The 16,631-nt window shown below is 46.1% G+C and overlaps 1 protein-coding gene across 1 annotated transcript in view; it reads right to left on the minus strand.

Moving 5' to 3' along the window:
- Dok5 (docking protein 5) overlaps window positions 1-16,631 on the minus strand; it is a 142,230-nt gene that overhangs the window by 28,856 nt on the left and 96,743 nt on the right. The window contains exons 3-6 of the mRNA XM_032904725.1: window positions 15,131-15,245; window positions 14,891-15,010; window positions 12,004-12,193; window positions 4,092-4,227 (exon numbers count right to left, since the gene is read on the minus strand). Coding sequence (XP_032760616.1) covers window positions 4,092-4,227; window positions 12,004-12,193; window positions 14,891-15,010; window positions 15,131-15,245 — 561 coding nt within the window. The remainder of the gene's footprint in view (window positions 1-4,091; window positions 4,228-12,003; window positions 12,194-14,890; window positions 15,011-15,130; window positions 15,246-16,631) is intronic.

Raw genomic sequence — 16,631 nt, forward strand, 5'->3', positions numbered from 1 at the left:
CAAGGCTTATGGCTCCACCTCTCTGCCTCCCCAGGGGAGGATTCCCAGCTTGGGCCAGCACACTGGTTTTGTGTTTTTTGAATGTGGTTCTGGAGATGGACCTTCCTTCGAGCCTCAAGCTTGCAAGTCTAGCACTTTGCAGGCAGAGCCATCTCCCAGACCTCTCCTTAATAATTCATTTATTTTTTATACATGAACAGTTGTTTGGGGGGAGGTGCTCCAATACTGAGGGAGATTTGGAAGCAAGTCAGACTGGAAAGCACTGAGCAGATGGATCTTTAATGCTTCAAGACAGCGTAGAGAATCGTACAGGAGTTGGAATCAGACAAAACTGCCCAGAATTCCAGGCTCCAAGAACATCAGGCCTCCATTGCTGCAGACAAATGATCCGGTTTGAACCTCGCTTTTCTCGTACAGTGTACAGCAGGAGGTGGTGGTTTCTTTCTTCCAGGTCAAAACTTTGAGTGAAGCAGTCTCTTCCAGTGCAGGGCCCTGTCTGTCTAACATCATAACCTGTATGACATAATACAACCGAGTAGGCCCTCAGTAAACATTCATGAACGAAGAAGTGATTGAGAGAAATGAATGGATGCTTTACTGTAGTGCTTGGAGAACATCCAGGTACAGTCCCTGGTTTGTGTCGGGAGACTGGATAAATGACATTAAGGTTGTCACTCATGAGCAGAGAATCAAGCGGGGCCTCAGGAAATGTGTGGGATTGCTAGCACACCAGAGGAGAACTGTACAAGGAAAGGAGAATCGAAATATTTAATAGTAGAGCATGAGGCAGACGCTAGGGTGGCCCTGCTGTCTCCTGTTCCTGAGGTCCGTTAACTGTGACATCTACCTTGCAAGAACGCTCTCCTGATGAATTTGATGAGCAAAGTGGCTGCATGGTAGAGACCCCAGGTGACAAAGAGCTGTCATTGCCTCGCTGGTAAGTAACCGAGGCTCCAAACTATATACCCACAGGACACACCATTCTTCAGTAACCTTATGATAGCAGGTGTTGCCTCTTCCTCAGTCTCACCTCCAAAGGAGACCATTGTCCTAACTGACAACTTACAACCGTCTGAGGAGAAACGGAGGCAGAGGGATCCCACTGAGCTAAGCCCAAAGCCCAGACCCACTCAGACCGAGATGGCGCCGGTGTGCCCTGGGTTCTGCCCACCATTCCCAGTGAGCAGGCCTGCGTGCTGCTTCGTGGGCAACTGGCTGCTGCTCTCTTGCCATGTGGCAGCAGAAAACCATTCGCTCACTGACCCAGAGGAGAGAGCACCTGACAGGTGGACAGGAAGTCTCCTGGCTGAGTGTGACAACCAGAAAAGCAGGGGGCACTTCAGAAGACAGAAGGACCCAGGTCTGTCTGCAGAGGGCAGGCTCGACTGGGCATCCCCAGGGTCTGCCATGTTCAGCGTGGTCAGTGTGGCCTGACCTTTTTCAGCCTGCCTTAGTAACTGTTCCTACCATCGAACCAGCAACCTCATCCTGATGAACTCTGGGGTTCAGGGTCACCGAGGTGATCCAGCCAAGACTATCATGTCTGACTGGAGTGGTCCCCTGCTGGCCCCACTGTGGATGCAGTTACTGGGGACTTCACAGTCGCAGCAGCAGGAGCTCAGAGAGCTCGGCTTTCCTAACAAAGAGGCTAAGGCTAGAGATGATTGTCTCTGCCTCTGCCAGTTACGAGGCTGGCTACTGCAGAAGCAGGCCAGCGGGAGGGCAAAGGTCATTGCTAGGAGAGAATAGGGTTGGGTTCTGTGTGACTGCAAACTTCAGGCACAGGAAACCAAAACACTGACCCCAGGACATGTGCACCCTCTTCTGTTCCCCTGAATCACGGGGTACCTTTGCTCCCATAATCAGGCTCTGATTAAAATACACCCGTGTTCGGCTTCCCACAATCCCCTGCTTAACTGCCACGTCACTCAGATCCCATTTGGGCGGTTTCCTCATTTCAACCGAAACGGGACGCGCCCGGCTGAAAGCCGCGCGACCCTCCTGGAACTCACAGAACGCGCGGCAAATTAAGACCAAAGACATAATTTTCTAGTTAAAATTTCAGAGGGACGATCGAATGAATCACTCATACCCCTGATTAACTTTAACGGAAATAATGAGGAGGAGAAAACGGGAAAACATGCACACCATCATCCCAGTCCACCTTTCCAGCACTGACTCGTGTTAATTAAGGCTTTTCAAATAAGGGAATCTCAACAAAACTTCCATAGGACCCGACTAGCATCTAACGGGAAAGCAGGCAAGTCAGGAGCACCGCCATCCCCACCGTCAGACCAGGGCAACACGCATCCTGCCATACTGTTTCTCCCTCTGTCATTTATCCTTCCGGCACCTGCTGAATTATTTTATTTCATAAAGGTTTTCACTGCAGGGATGCCTCTAGACCATTCACATTCCTGATGCCCACAGAGTCCAGGAGAGGACATCAAAGGCCCTGGAACGGGAGTTACCGATGGCTGTGACTACACTGCAGGTCCTGGAAACTGAAACCAGGTCCTCTGGAAGAGCAGTTGATGCTCTTAACTGCCAAGCCCTATGTCCAGCCCCTTAAGCATGCCTATAAAAATCAATGGAATAGGTACATAAAGTAAACATATATGTATTTACTAAAAAACCCACTATACATAGTGTAGAGCTATATAACCATGCAACAGATACTTGTTTTATGAATGCATGGATGTCATGTAAGACTTTTTGAAAATGAGAGCTGTGGTTTGGAGAGATGGCTCAGCGAGCACTTGATACTGAAAATGAACGAGAACTTGAGTTTGAATCCCCGGGTTCCACGTAAAGCCGTGTGCAGTCGCAGGAACTTGTCATCCTCAATGTTCTTACAGGGATATGGGGCAGAGATGGGTCATGTAACCTGAAGTGTTCATCCACCATCAAGAAACCCCTCCTCAAGCAAGGTGGAAGGGAGGACCGACACTGCAGGTTGTTTGCCTACTAAACATTAACTGTAAGTCATGTCTTCGACACAATTTTGTTTGTTATACATCGACAGGTTAAAACACCAGAAGCACCACACCCAAAAGTTGACAGTGGGTATCTCGCTGTGTGGCAGAAGCAAGAGGACTTGCTGTCTCTGATCATTGTCTCTACCTCTCTGATCATTGTTCTTTGTCCGAAGCACCTCAATGATCTGTAGATTTTGTGGCAAACATGGTTCTTCTCGTAGCTCCCTACAGTTGCCTGCAGTCTAAACTGGCATATTGCATCATGCTCTATTCCTTCTCAATGCTATCAGACAGACAGAAAGACAGAAAGACAGACAGACATACAGACAGAAAGACAAACAGAAAGACAGAAAGACAGACAGACAGAAAGACAGACAGACAGAAAAAGAAAGAAAGACAGACAGACAGAGAGAAAAAGAAAGACAGAAAGAAAAAGAAAGACAGACCAACAAGAAGACAGACAGGCAGAGAGAAAAGAAAGAAAGAAGAAAGAAAGATAGACAGAAAGGCAGATAGAAAGACAGACAAAAAACAGAAAGAGAGGAAAGAAAGAAAGGAAGGAAAAAGGAAAGAAAGGAAGGAAGGAAAGAAGGAAGAAAGAAAGAAAGAAGGGAAGAAAGAAAGAAAGAGAGATAGACAGATGAATGACAGAAGATGTAGCAGTTATTGAGATCGGCCTAAACTGGTTTGATATTTCCCTTGCTTGCTCCCAGTCAGGCTGCCCAAGCACCTGACACAATATTTCACCACCTGTCTGCTGCTTCTTTCTGCTACTTCCCCTGTTTGGTTTCTTGCCACAAATGCTTGCTATCTGCTTAATGAACTCACTTGAAATCGAAAGCACCACCATCACTGGGCATCCTCCAGGCTGTACACAACCCATGCAAATGTTCCCATGTAATCGTTAAAGACAAAGCAGATGGATACACAAGTGGGTGGTTTACCAGTTGGCCACACTGGGAATTCTGAGGATACCATTCATCCTACGTTCTACAGTGCCAAGAAACAACCCAACAGCATACGTAGAGTGGGCCCTGCTGTCCAGCATGTGCATCCCCAGCCCACACTCTACAGCGGTGTGTGCTAGACAGGAAGAAGACGTTCCAAACATACCATTGAATTCTTCACGCTCTGCAGCAAGCGTTCGTGCTGCTCAGCTATGGCCAAGGCAGCAGAGTGGACCTTCTGGTAGATGGCCTCGCCGTCTCGTGTTTGAAAAATAAATAATCCTTCACCAGTCTCACACATCCTGTAAAGACAAAACCAAGAAATTTCTGGAAACCCAGCTCTCAGAAGGCCGACACACTGAGATTTCACTCATCTACTTTTGACATGGGGTCTTGCTATGTAGCCCTTGCTGGTCTAGAACTCTATGTAGCCCATCTTGGCTTCGAACTTGCAACAGCTCTGTATGTTTGCCTCCTGAGTTCTGGGACTAAGGGAATGCCGACAGATCTGACATTGTACCAAGAGCCTGAGTCATTTAATCTTAATGTGATTATAGCTCATGTGCACATTTACTAAATAAAATTAAGCAGACCAAAATGGTCAATGTCTAATTAATTATTGCAACAATGGGCAGGGAATAAACACTCCTGGCTAATGTGTACTGATTGATGGCGGGTTTTTGTTTTTTTTTCTTTTTAAAGTGAAGTAGAAGGTAAGTACGACGTCTCCATTCTCAGTAATAGTGCTATATTTCACCTTTCTACTCCAAAGGGGACCCTGTGGCACTGGTCCCTTTTCCCACTCCAGGAGAAATCTGTCAGCAGAAAATCATCATGTAGGCTGTAAGTTCCAGGACAAAGAGGAGGTCCTGTCTCTCTTCCATACTATTTAAGTTCCCCTGCAGACAAACAGCCTTAAGGAGTCTTTCATTTCCTAAACCCCAGATCAAATTATGGTCCAGCTTCCTATCAAGGTGCTGAATCAAATGCTGCCCATCGCTCTTCCTTAAGGAGCAGTAGTCTGCTGAGTTAATGTGGGACACATGGGAAATTCTTGGAGGAAAACAGTGTGTATGGGTTTGTGACTGATGTCAAACATTGAGAAGATCTGCCTCAGACCACGAAAATCCAGAAACAAACTGATAAAGGGAGCTGGCCAGGCACCATTAGGCAAAAACAAAACAAACTCTTTTAAATTACATATATTTTAGTACATATGCATATATACATGTTATATATGCATATGGAAATATACTTAATTACTATGAACACTTTAATTTAAAAATATTTATTTTATATGTATGAGGGTTTTGGTTGCTTGTGTGTCTGTGCACCAATGCATGGCTAGTGCCCGTGGAGGTCAGGAGAGGGCACCGGATCCTCCAGAACTGGACTTGCAGACTGTCATGAGCCACCATGTAGGTTATGATTGTCAACCCTGAGTTCTCTGCAAGAGCAGCCAGTACTCCTAGCCGCTGAGCCTTCACTCCAGCCCCTACTATCCCTCTTTTAAAAAATTTGAACAATACCGTATGCAGCCTCACTGCAAAGGGCTCTAGCATGGATATATATTCGACAATGGTGAGAGTTTGTATCTGTTTGTCTGCGCTACAGGATCTGACTCTCCGAAGCCCCCTCTTTCTACCTCAGAACCTCTTCCTGAGAGTGTGATCACAGCCTCACTTAATGCTTAAGTTGTGTTCGTGTCTGAAGAACTGTGTAACACAATAAAGAAGCCAAGGAAGTCTCTAATTCAAGTTGTTGTTTCGAAGGCTTGTTCGGGATGTGTAATTAACACCATAGAACAAGGAAATAAATGTCAGTCCAAGTCTTCATAGTTAGCCCAGTACCACAGCTCTGTGGTGAGGCCTCATAATGGCAAATATTGCTTATATTGTGTCATAAATATAAAAAGAAAAAATGTCATAAATTTATGAGGAAAGGGGAAATGAGGTGCTGGGAGAGAGGAGAGAGAGAGTTTGGTGTCGATCAGTTAAGCTCAAGAAGTTAACGTCAATGAAGCCAATTATGGGATTTTAATCACTGCGTTGTACGCATCCAATAAAGTGCTAAAGGTAAGCTCCAGGACGCTCTTGAGTGACCTTTGTTTCTTGAAGACATCTATTGCCACAGCAAACTCCACTCTCAGCTCCTTTGCACGTAAGCCACCATAAGTTCTTGATCTGGCTTCCTTGCACAAAGTTCTATCAGGTTTTGTGACTTTTTCCATATCTTCCCCCACTCCCCACAAATACAAGTATAATTTGTATCATTATGAGGAAGAATTAACCTCAACTGACTCTTTAGGGGGAAGAAGTCACCTACTGTTTCCCCTTTCCCTTGAGGACGAGAAGGCACTATCACTCTGAAGCTCCTGGAGGAAGGTTGAGATGTTCCAGGGGACTATGACGGCTTGTTTTGTTTTGACTAAGACTCATGGTAGGAAATGTAGTTTCAGTTATTACTGGATCCATACATCTATTGATTGATCATAGATCAGCCCCCGTGCTAATTCTCCTTCCTGTTCTTCATACTCAATGCTCACATGACAGTAAAGAATGCCCTGCTCACAGGACGGTGTCGAGTGTGATGCCCACGGGACAATGCTCTCTCTGCAACACCACTCAACTGGCAAAAGTTTAAAGAACAAGTGGCCCTTTGGACAATGCCTGAATTTTTTACTTGTTTATATTGAGAAATGGGGTGTCGTCATCCCATTCTGTCCTCTAAGTCAACATGTCCTCAAGGATGAGTTCAAACTGCTGCTCTAGCTACCCCTCCACCTCCTGAGTGCTGGGTTTATAGGAGCGAGTCACGATGCCCAATGTCAGCAAGTGGTTGGGTACAAACCCAAGGCTTTGTGCATGGTGGGTAAGCCTTCTACCAACTGAGTTATATCCCAGCCCCATCCAATGTCTCCTTTCAAAAAACATAATACAGATCTTTTCTTTAGGTATCATTTCAATCTTTTAGGTGCTGGGACCAAAAACAAAGCACCAGAGGGTATCAAAATGGCTATGGCATCAAGGCTTCATTCTAGGCTTGCTTTTATGACTCTCAGTAAAACAGACACAAGGCCCGGCCTCTGGTTTGAATGTTGAGATTTTCTTGTCCGCTTCCTACAGGATGAGTGTCCTTTGATTGTACCGCATGGCCCACACAGTTGGGAACAGACAAAACCTAGCCTTCTCACATGATTTCCTTCCAGGCCTCTTCTAATCCTGGCTTGCAAGCCCTCCTATCCTGCTTGCTTTGTCTGACTGATTGGCTTAGAGCTGTTCCATCAGCACCCTCTCAGCGCATTAAAATGTTGCTGTAGGCCTTGACAAAACAGCACAGTGGGGGAAGGGCACAAGGCAATCAAAAGAAAAACACATCAATCAGACTAATGGCTTTACATAACCCAGCAGGGCAGTGCAGGGCTGGTCAGCTCTTCAGAAAACACAGGAGAAAAACTTCCTCAGGGGCTCATGCATGGGAGAACAGGAAATGCAAAAGAAGCAGACGTGTTGGTAACTTGTGACTCCTTCCTCTCTCTTCACCCACTGGTTTTAGTTCGGATGCTCTTGGAAGGCTCTCTCATCGCATCTTTACCTCAGAGGGAAGGTGAGGACCACATCCCAGAACAACGTCACGGATGCCAGTCTGAAGATGGTGGGGATGGAACACGTCTGGGGGAAGACCCTGAACACACCCTTGGGATCAGAAGTGAGACCAGTCCTGAGGATGACTTTCGCTCAGAGCATTTGATCACAACGTGAGGAAAACTAGGACACCGCCATTCCCGTTTTCTGGTGCAAGAAGAGGATCTCGTTTCTCCTGAGCAGGTCTGCGTGCGAGACCCAGCATCCTATTTGAACTCCTCTGTTCCACATAGTGAAAAAGGAGATACGCTGTCCACTTCCTTTTTCTTCCTTGATAAGAAGTGAACCTACAGTCCGACATACAGAAAGCTCGGTGGCTTGGGCCAAGAATACCAGTCATGAGTATCCCGGAGACATCAACATGGTTTTGATTTTTCTTATAGGCTCTTCGGTCAGAAGAGAGTGCAACTTCTCTGTACAGGGAGAGCTCACCGATGAGCCTGCATTTAGTGTGAGCTATGTGAAAAGTTACTAATTCTCCTAGTCTGTTCAGATGGCCTCACACCCCAAGCAAGAACCCTTCTCCTAGGTTTAAGGGAAGCATCTGTGCATAAAATACTCAAGTTTCCTCCTTTCTCTGTATACCTAAAATTCTTTTTTAAATGATGTCAAAGGCCTAAGACCCCCCCCCTTTCTCTCTCTCATCAGTGAAGAAAAGCATTCACGTGTGGAAATTTTTTAGCACAGTCTGCCAAGTGTCTCCTGATCCTCCCTCACTCCTGCGGAGGCGAAACCCAGGGTATTAATTTAAGTCGGAGCCTGACACTGAAGCATGTGAAGCCAGCAGCCAGCTCCAAACAGAAAAGGGAAGCTACTGGACACCCGCCACCCTCCTCTGAACAGTGGCGCTTCCGGAAAGCTTCCATGGGGACAGAGCTGCCCCAAGAACACTCTGCCAGTTGGATCTTCCCACTGGAAACTCCAGCCTCTGACAGGTTGATGGGCACAAGTGAGATGTCAGAGCTCCAAGGCAGAGGAAGTGGCAGGCTAAAGACAGACACCTCAGACAAGAGAAGCAGCATAGCTTTAGGTCTCTAAGATACGTTGACTGTTATTTTTTTATTGCTGGGGGGAAATCTTTGTGCAATCACAGTTACTGCGATGTTTATGCTTCTACTTCTGATTTCTGCGAGGGAAAAAATAGCAAAAGGGTGGAGTCTATCCATCCTGGGAGATGAAAGGGAGACATATAGGTAGAAGGTCCCAGAGGCTTAGCCTCACCTCCTGCACCTATCTACACATACTACACACACACACACACACACACAGGCATACACACACACTGACACACACACACATACACACACAGGCATACACACACACTGACACACACACACACACACACACACACACACACACACACACACACACACACACACACATACACACACACACACACACATACACACACACCCTCACACACACACACACCCACACACACACACACACACACACACACACACAAACACACACACACCAACACACACACATACATACACACGCACATACACACAGACACACATACATACTACCTCAGACTTACACATTCACATGCACATCACATACACATAGTACCATAGACACACACACATATGCATACACATAGTACCATAGACACACACATGCACATACATATCACATATGCATACACACATGCATACTCATATATATATATATATATGCATACATTTATATATACTACCACAGACACACACAGGCACTTCACATTCACACGCAAACACATCACATACACATCCAACCGCAAACACACATGTGAGCAAACTGACCTCCTTGGTCTCCTTCTTACTTAGAATAAATGAATACCGTGTTGGACACACTTTGTGGTTTGGAAACCTTGCCTCTTTTCCCTTTCAAAGGCAACCAGCCCAGTGTTGGACTCTGCTTTGGGAGACTTTCCCCACTCTGTTCCCATCCTGGGAGTTTTGCAGACTGTGCTTAGCACAGAGCTGGAGTCATATTGGATGTAATGGTCTACGTGTTCTGGGTATCCTTCTCTCTCCAAAGTTCCCAGAAGTCACCAGGACATCCGAGAAAGAGACAAGCTAGAAGAAGCAAGGCTCTCCAGTGAACAAATCAAGCCATGCCCTGAGTCATCTCTACTCCTAGACTCTACGTCACGACAGACAATGTCTTTCCTTTGTCACTTTGGATTGATTCAGCTGCCTCCTAGTTTCTGCGCTCTGTCCCAGGGGTTCCTTCCTGTGCCTCTATTTAATCCTTACACCACTGTTAGATGAGGTGAGCATTATGCTGTCCCTGTGTGCAGACGGCCATTGAAGCTTAACTCCCATTGTTCCTAGATCCAGGACACAGAAGAAACGAATTTTATTTCCCACCTCCAATTCGCCGCGTGAAAGCAGTGTGTCTGGTGCGAGCCTCACCTCTGCTTGCTTCTGAAAGTGAGGGGGGTTGGACCTAGTATTAGTTATTACGGAACTGCTTTGTCTCGTTGGTCTCCAAAGATAACCAAGGAGGAAATTACCTTGACTAATAAAATAAGGCAGATATGAAAGCGCCACACTTGGGGGAACACAAATGGTCTTATTATCTAGCTCCGTGATGGTAATAATACAATTCCATCTCTATTTGCATTTCAGTGAAGTAGTGGTATTTATTACCTGGTGTTCCTCCCTTCCTGCATTGTGAAAGCCCCTACCCTAACCAGAAGTCCTAACAGAATGTAAGGAGACGCCAGAGGAAGGGTGCCATCCATCCAGGCAAGTTCTTAGCTTCCCGTAAGAATTTCCCTCTGGAAAACTACTGTTTCCCACACAGTAGACTGGTCATGGACGTAAAGGAGTGCCAATCTCAACAGGAAGGTTTATCTTCTAAGGACCTTTGTTTCCCAGGAGAGTCGCCAACTCACTTCTATGTCCTTGAAAGTCAAACATCCCATGTGTGTGTACTGAACCTCTCTGATCCTAGTACTTGGGAGTGGGAGGTAGAAAGACCAAACATTCAAGTTTGAGGGTAGCCTGGGCTACATGATACACCATTTCAAAAGCAATAAGAAAACTAACAACAAAACAAAAAAGAAAGAAAGCAGACTGAAGAACTACATAATGGGAGAGAGGAAGTGTTTTTAATGCTTAGACTGCCGATGAAAACATTAAATCAATCCTACTTCCGAAAAGTAGATTTTGCAGACAGCCTCCACTTACGATGAGGTAAACTGGTGGACTTGGAGGGAGCACTACTCCCACATGATCACATGAGCTGGAGGACCAGAGAGTGATCAGAACTTCTGATTTTTTGCTCTCTTTAAATCAATATCGCTTCCTGTACAGGAACTGTCAGCTCTAGCCAGCTGTCTTCAGTGCTTTAAGTGGTCACTTCAGAGTAATTTTAACGCACATCGGGGGCTCATGTTTCACTTTTCATATAATATTTAATTAATTATTTGAGGGTTTCATTCAATGTTTGTTGACTCTACTAACCCCTACTCCTCCCCATGTCCTCCCGGATTCATGCCTATCTTCCTATCTCCCAACCTACACTCAGCTTTCCTCCAATGTGTTTAATGTTTGGTTTTTTAGCCGACTGTGCTGTTTATACACTCGTGGGTGTAAGGCCATCCACTGGAGGAGGGTCCACCTACCACACCCTTAAAGAAAACTGACTCTACCACCCACAAAGCCATGAACTACCCACAATTCCTCAGTCATGGGTCAGGTTTGTGAAGCCCTCCCTACCCTATGCTAGAGTGTTGAAAAGTTGGATGGGCTCCTATTTCTTAAAACTCAAGTCACTTGAAAATTCAAAACACAAAAGGTGGCTGTTTTGTGCCTTTACAAGGAACCTAAAGTCTTGGAGGAAGAGTCAGGATGGGGAGGTAAAAATGAAACAGTGACCAGCAGGATCTCTTTGCGGGCCTTGGTTTACCGGATTGGAACTGCATTCTCTTCACTCCTGCATTTGTCTCTAAGAGGAGTAACAGCCCTAAGAAGGCTCTGTGGACTCCCAACAACTAAGATTTAGGACAAAGCACGCCAGCATTCCAGCCATTGGTTAAACGGGGAGTTGCTGCGATGGACCTCAGTTAGCTGCAGAAATGTCTGTGGTACGTATGATCTACCCTGTTAGTTCCCACAGAGAACTACTGAATTACAACCAGGAGATGTGCAAGCAGCAGGAAGCTGGCCTCTAGGTAGCCTATCCCAGCCTGTGGTACAGTTTACCAGCTCAGCCTCAGCGTGTGGGGAGTCATCAAATGGAATAACGAAATTCGTGTCATATCTCCAAAGAGTTAGAATCCTCCCTGGGAAGGAAGGGGGTGCCAGGTACCGGAACACTGCACCATAAAACATCGGTTTACGAATTTTCCAACGTGTTCTTCTGGCTCGGTCGCCATGATGTGAATCTGGAGGAGGTAAGCAGACACTGGGAAAGGACATATGAAAACCGTGAACTCACCTCCCTGCCTCAAAAGTGAACCACGTGGTGTCACGTCCATACCGCCGCAGGGCACTTAGCGGCCAAGAGATGAGTTTGACTCTGGGATTCTGGATGTCCCAAAGACAGATGTACTCATATGTAATCTGCAAGGCACATTCGCCATGTACATCTAAGTTAGGAGATGGCATCAAATACACATTGAATCTCTCTGGGAGAAAAACAAAACGTTAGTCTAAAATCCCCAGAAATGAAAGAGCAAAAAGACATCTCAGGAACACAAAAGCATTAAGAAAAAAAAAAAAACTTTGTACATGCTAGGGTTTGGTGGAGCGTTCAGGAAGATAAAAGTTATAAATGAACTGTCACGGAAAAATGAGTTTTTAAATGCAGGTGCTATTACGCAGCGTAATGAATGATACACTCTGGGCGTCAACACGCTCTAAACACTATTTACATGAGCGAAGATCATTTGTAGACCTTTTCAATTTGCATCGTGGAAAAAAAAACTGTGTGCCAATAAAGGACCAGAGTCATGAAACCACTAAAAGCAAATTTTCCCCTGCCGAGCACACATTAATTACACCTACACTTCCATATTCACAAAAGGTGCAGGTGCGGAGGGCTGTGTCTGTGATTTGTGGTCCTAAAGTGACGCTGGTCAGCTTACGGCTCTGTGATCAATTCAATAACGCTGTGCCCCAATTATTTAAACCACGGGTCCACAGTAACAGCATGTGCTTGTGAAGATTTGTCAAGGGATGTACTTGGAGTTTGAACAGAGAACTTTCCGCAAAGAGATAGCCCTTTGCTTCCCGGGTGACCGTTGAACGTGTCACCAGGACTGTGATAACTAATTTAGCTGGTGATCGTAAACAAGACGTCACCTGCACACGCTTACACTGCTTTTATTGTTGCTATTCAAGAAGTTCATTGACATAAAAAGCTACAGAGTCAAAAATCTCTGAATGAAATGTGAACACAAGTACTACGGCACCTGCAAGCATGATTCTATCTGTCCGTTCTGTAGTAGACTCCAGACATCTGACGAGATTGTATGATGCTAATGATTTTATATAAGAATGCTCTAACTAGCTGTCCCATAATAAGAATCGTCATCGAAATCTCTACATTTAATCTGAAGTCGGTGAAAAGTAATTCAAGGTTGTGCTCGAGAATGGGCTCAGGAACCTGCTATCTAAGTTTTTAAGTTTATTTTCGACTATCAATGACCAACTGTTGAGGGCTTCCTAGAAACTATCATGAGACACATATGTCCCTTGAGAGTTCTGGACCCAGGAATATAAAATTGTTTTCAGTAAGTAAGAGGTAAAGGGAATCATCGTTAATGGATTCTCTCAGAGGCCAATTGATTTGCTATAAGATAAATTAGTGGGGCTGGGGCCAGAGAGACCAGTGGGAGAGTGCTTGCCTAGCATGCTTTTGGAGAGAAACCATTTTAATTGTACCCATTTGAACTCCTACAAAATAAGACTATAAAATACTTTCAAGGAAATACTGGAGTTTTGTAAGAACTCACAATAAGAGAAACCCCAAGCCTGCAGAGCTGGCTGCAGAAAAGGAAACCTTAGGCGTGGATCTTAATTTGAATTTCAGCACTATGCATCTCTACTATGCCACAGGCATGTATGTCTGAAGGCTAAGTGCTGACCTGGCCTCTCTAGACAATAATGGCAACCAATCCCTGCCATGCTTCCCAAGCCCAAGACTGTGTCCCCACGGCTCTGACTGTCTCCCCTTTGTCCAGCACCACAGTGACTGACTGAACCACAGAAGGAAGGTCTGGGGTGGGATGAATCACCTTGGGAAGTGACTTCCCCTCTCTGCAGTTCCCATTCCCAATCTAACAAGGGGCTCCTCTGTATGAGCTAACGCTTCCAGGCCTTGGTCAACAACAGTTGCGTGCCGACAGACTGTGGTAGGTACACTCAGAGCAGGCAGAGACTATAAATGTGCCACGAAGACGCAGATCTCTGGCTGGGAGGGAGCACGGTTTTAACTAACAACTGGAGTGTGCACGAAGACGACCAGTGCAATTCCACCTCTGTTGTGTCTGCCATCAATCCTGGGTGACCCCGAGCCCCCGCCGCTCTGACAAGAGCATAGATCAAGTCGGGCTTTGAAGCAGAGCCCTGGGATCCAATCTCCCCCCAGCCACTAGGCTGAGCTATTTGGAGAGGAAGCAATTATTCTCGCCTCATACTATGAATGAACATTGATTTTTGCTAAAAAACATTCATGAATATTTTGGTCGTTATTATTTTAAAAGATTTATTCCTAGAGGCTGTGTTGAGCTGAGCTGGCTCAGGGGTTGGATTTTACTTTTAAATCAGAGTTTTAAGTGAGTTTAAACGTGATGAAATATTCAGGGTTGGGGCTAAAGTCTATTAAAGACGTTGGACGGTGTTCAAACACCTTTTAAGTGGAAAAAGCAAGGTGAAAATTATCACACGTTAGAGTCCGTACATAGTGAACGGAGACCTACTAATATAGCCTGGATTCAAACACTCACACTTACTACAGTTGGAACAAGGTGTTTAGCCCATCTATAAAATGGGGGAAGTCCTACCACCAGTCCTACCACCTATGGAGTGGGACTCCCGGGCATAGGTTGAATATCCATAAGTACCTTCCACTCTGCTGGCACACCTTGCAGTCCTCAACACTCCTGACTGAAACCATTAATGTGGGTGCTTTTTTTTCTAATGCAGATTACAGAACGTTTGAGGGAGACATCGGCTGCGTCGTTTACACAGACGGCTATTATAGCTTCTTCCTGCACTTTTATAGCTCAGAATGTACAGGATGAGGATGCCCCGTGAGTCATCACACGGGAGCAGCGAAGCAGTTAGGGGAGAGATGGGAGGAGAAGCCTTTGCGTACATACCGCTCTGTTCTCGTTCCACCCCAGTGGCCAATAAGTCAGGTTCTCCGAGGCTGATGTCATTGATTCTGGTCCCCACACACTCCATCTGGAGAACCTTGCACCATTCGTCCGCCTCAAGATCTGTGGGAAAGGCAGAGGCAAAACAAAGAAGACAAAAACCCCCACCGAGATCTAGTATCCTCTATCCCGGTACTCAGAGATAAAGACCAAAGACCCCTACCCGACTCGCCTCAGACAAACCTGATTCACAAGCAAAGGTTTTCGAGGTGTCATCATTGAAATAAATCCCTATAGCATGTTTCTTGGTGCTCTTTGGCAATCGGGCTACGTTTTTCACATTGTTGAGTTCTGTAACCTGAAAGGAAAAAGAAAATGACTTGGAAGTCTGGTCATGTGTCCTGCACGAACACTTCCCGCCCACGTAGGTACAGTGAGCTCATCACCCCTGATCCCAGCGTCCCAAGAGCGTATCTGCAGATAGGAACATTAAGCATGACTTGGGAGGATGGAAGCCAAGGTAGGAGGTCCAGTCAGTCCATCACTAAGTTACCCCATCAGAGGTGAAAGGTCAGGGATCTTGGAATCACCCCTGTGGTCAGTAGTCAATCCATACATCACACCTCAGAGAGCCCCATCACAATCTCTCTGAGTTGGAGCTCGTCGGTGTCTAGGGGGTCTCAGCTTTAGGATATGAGATCACCACACAGGGCCACCCTGTTCACATCATCAGCGAAGATGTCCCGTTACACACTTTCTGCCCCACCCCCTTCCCCACAATCTTAGCTATAGGCATTTACACAAATCCCTCCCCTCCCAGAGGATATTAACTCATGGTGCCTCCACCGTGGAGGTTCTGCTGGGGTGAGAGCCTGTCAAACTCTAGAGGCCTGCCACCAGGTAGGCTTACGTGGCTTCCTGGTAAGTATTTATTTACAAGATAAATAAGCCTCTCACACTGGCAGGCTTAAACTCCCCTTAACACCCCCTTAACTGTTATACAAAGGAATATGCCTCCCATCAATCTTGGCCCGCGGTGATGCTGGACCACCTCTTCCATCTATTACCCTAAATTCAATAAATGTCTGGCTTAGGAAATACCCGGGAAGAGAAATAAACACCCTCCGTGGGCCCATTAATCTGATCATTTCATTTCCCAGCCTCCTAACCCCCAGTGGCCCTTCTTATAGTATAAATGCAGATTTATCCGCATGAAATGCCGCACAGTGCCCCTCAGAGGCTTCTTTCCCACCCCAGCATCTCCAGGGACTCTGCAGGACAGGGCTTACCCTCCGTCTGCAGCAGACCCTTCAGGACTCACTACACGCAGCTGCTGCTTTGCCGTGTGTGTGCTGAACATTTTCGTGCCGGAACCCATCCTAGGCCGCTGCCACTTTTGTGTAATTATTTATCTGTTTCCCTACGTCCGCGTTAAACCCCGGGGGTCCGCTGTGCAAACAGCATGTCATCTTTGCAACCTCCAGGCCTGACTCGGGAGATTTTTTATGCACGGAAACGACACCTCCAAGATCTGCAGATCCTTGAAATCCAAATGACTATGGTGACCCTCTGTGTCCTCCACAGCCAACTCTCCTGTGTGTGTTGACCGGTGTCCTCAAGCCAAACTGGACTCTATGCTGTGCAAGAAGAAACCATGTGGCTTCCTAAGCTTAGAGCCTTCTCTCCTCTCCCCCTACTATACTCCAACCACCCTAAAAATCTAAGTGTAGATCTCACCTACTCC

Source organism: Rattus rattus, chromosome 5, assembly GCF_011064425.1.
Source record: "Rattus rattus isolate New Zealand chromosome 5, Rrattus_CSIRO_v1, whole genome shotgun sequence".
Lineage (NCBI taxonomy): Eukaryota > Metazoa > Chordata > Mammalia > Rodentia > Muridae > Rattus > Rattus rattus.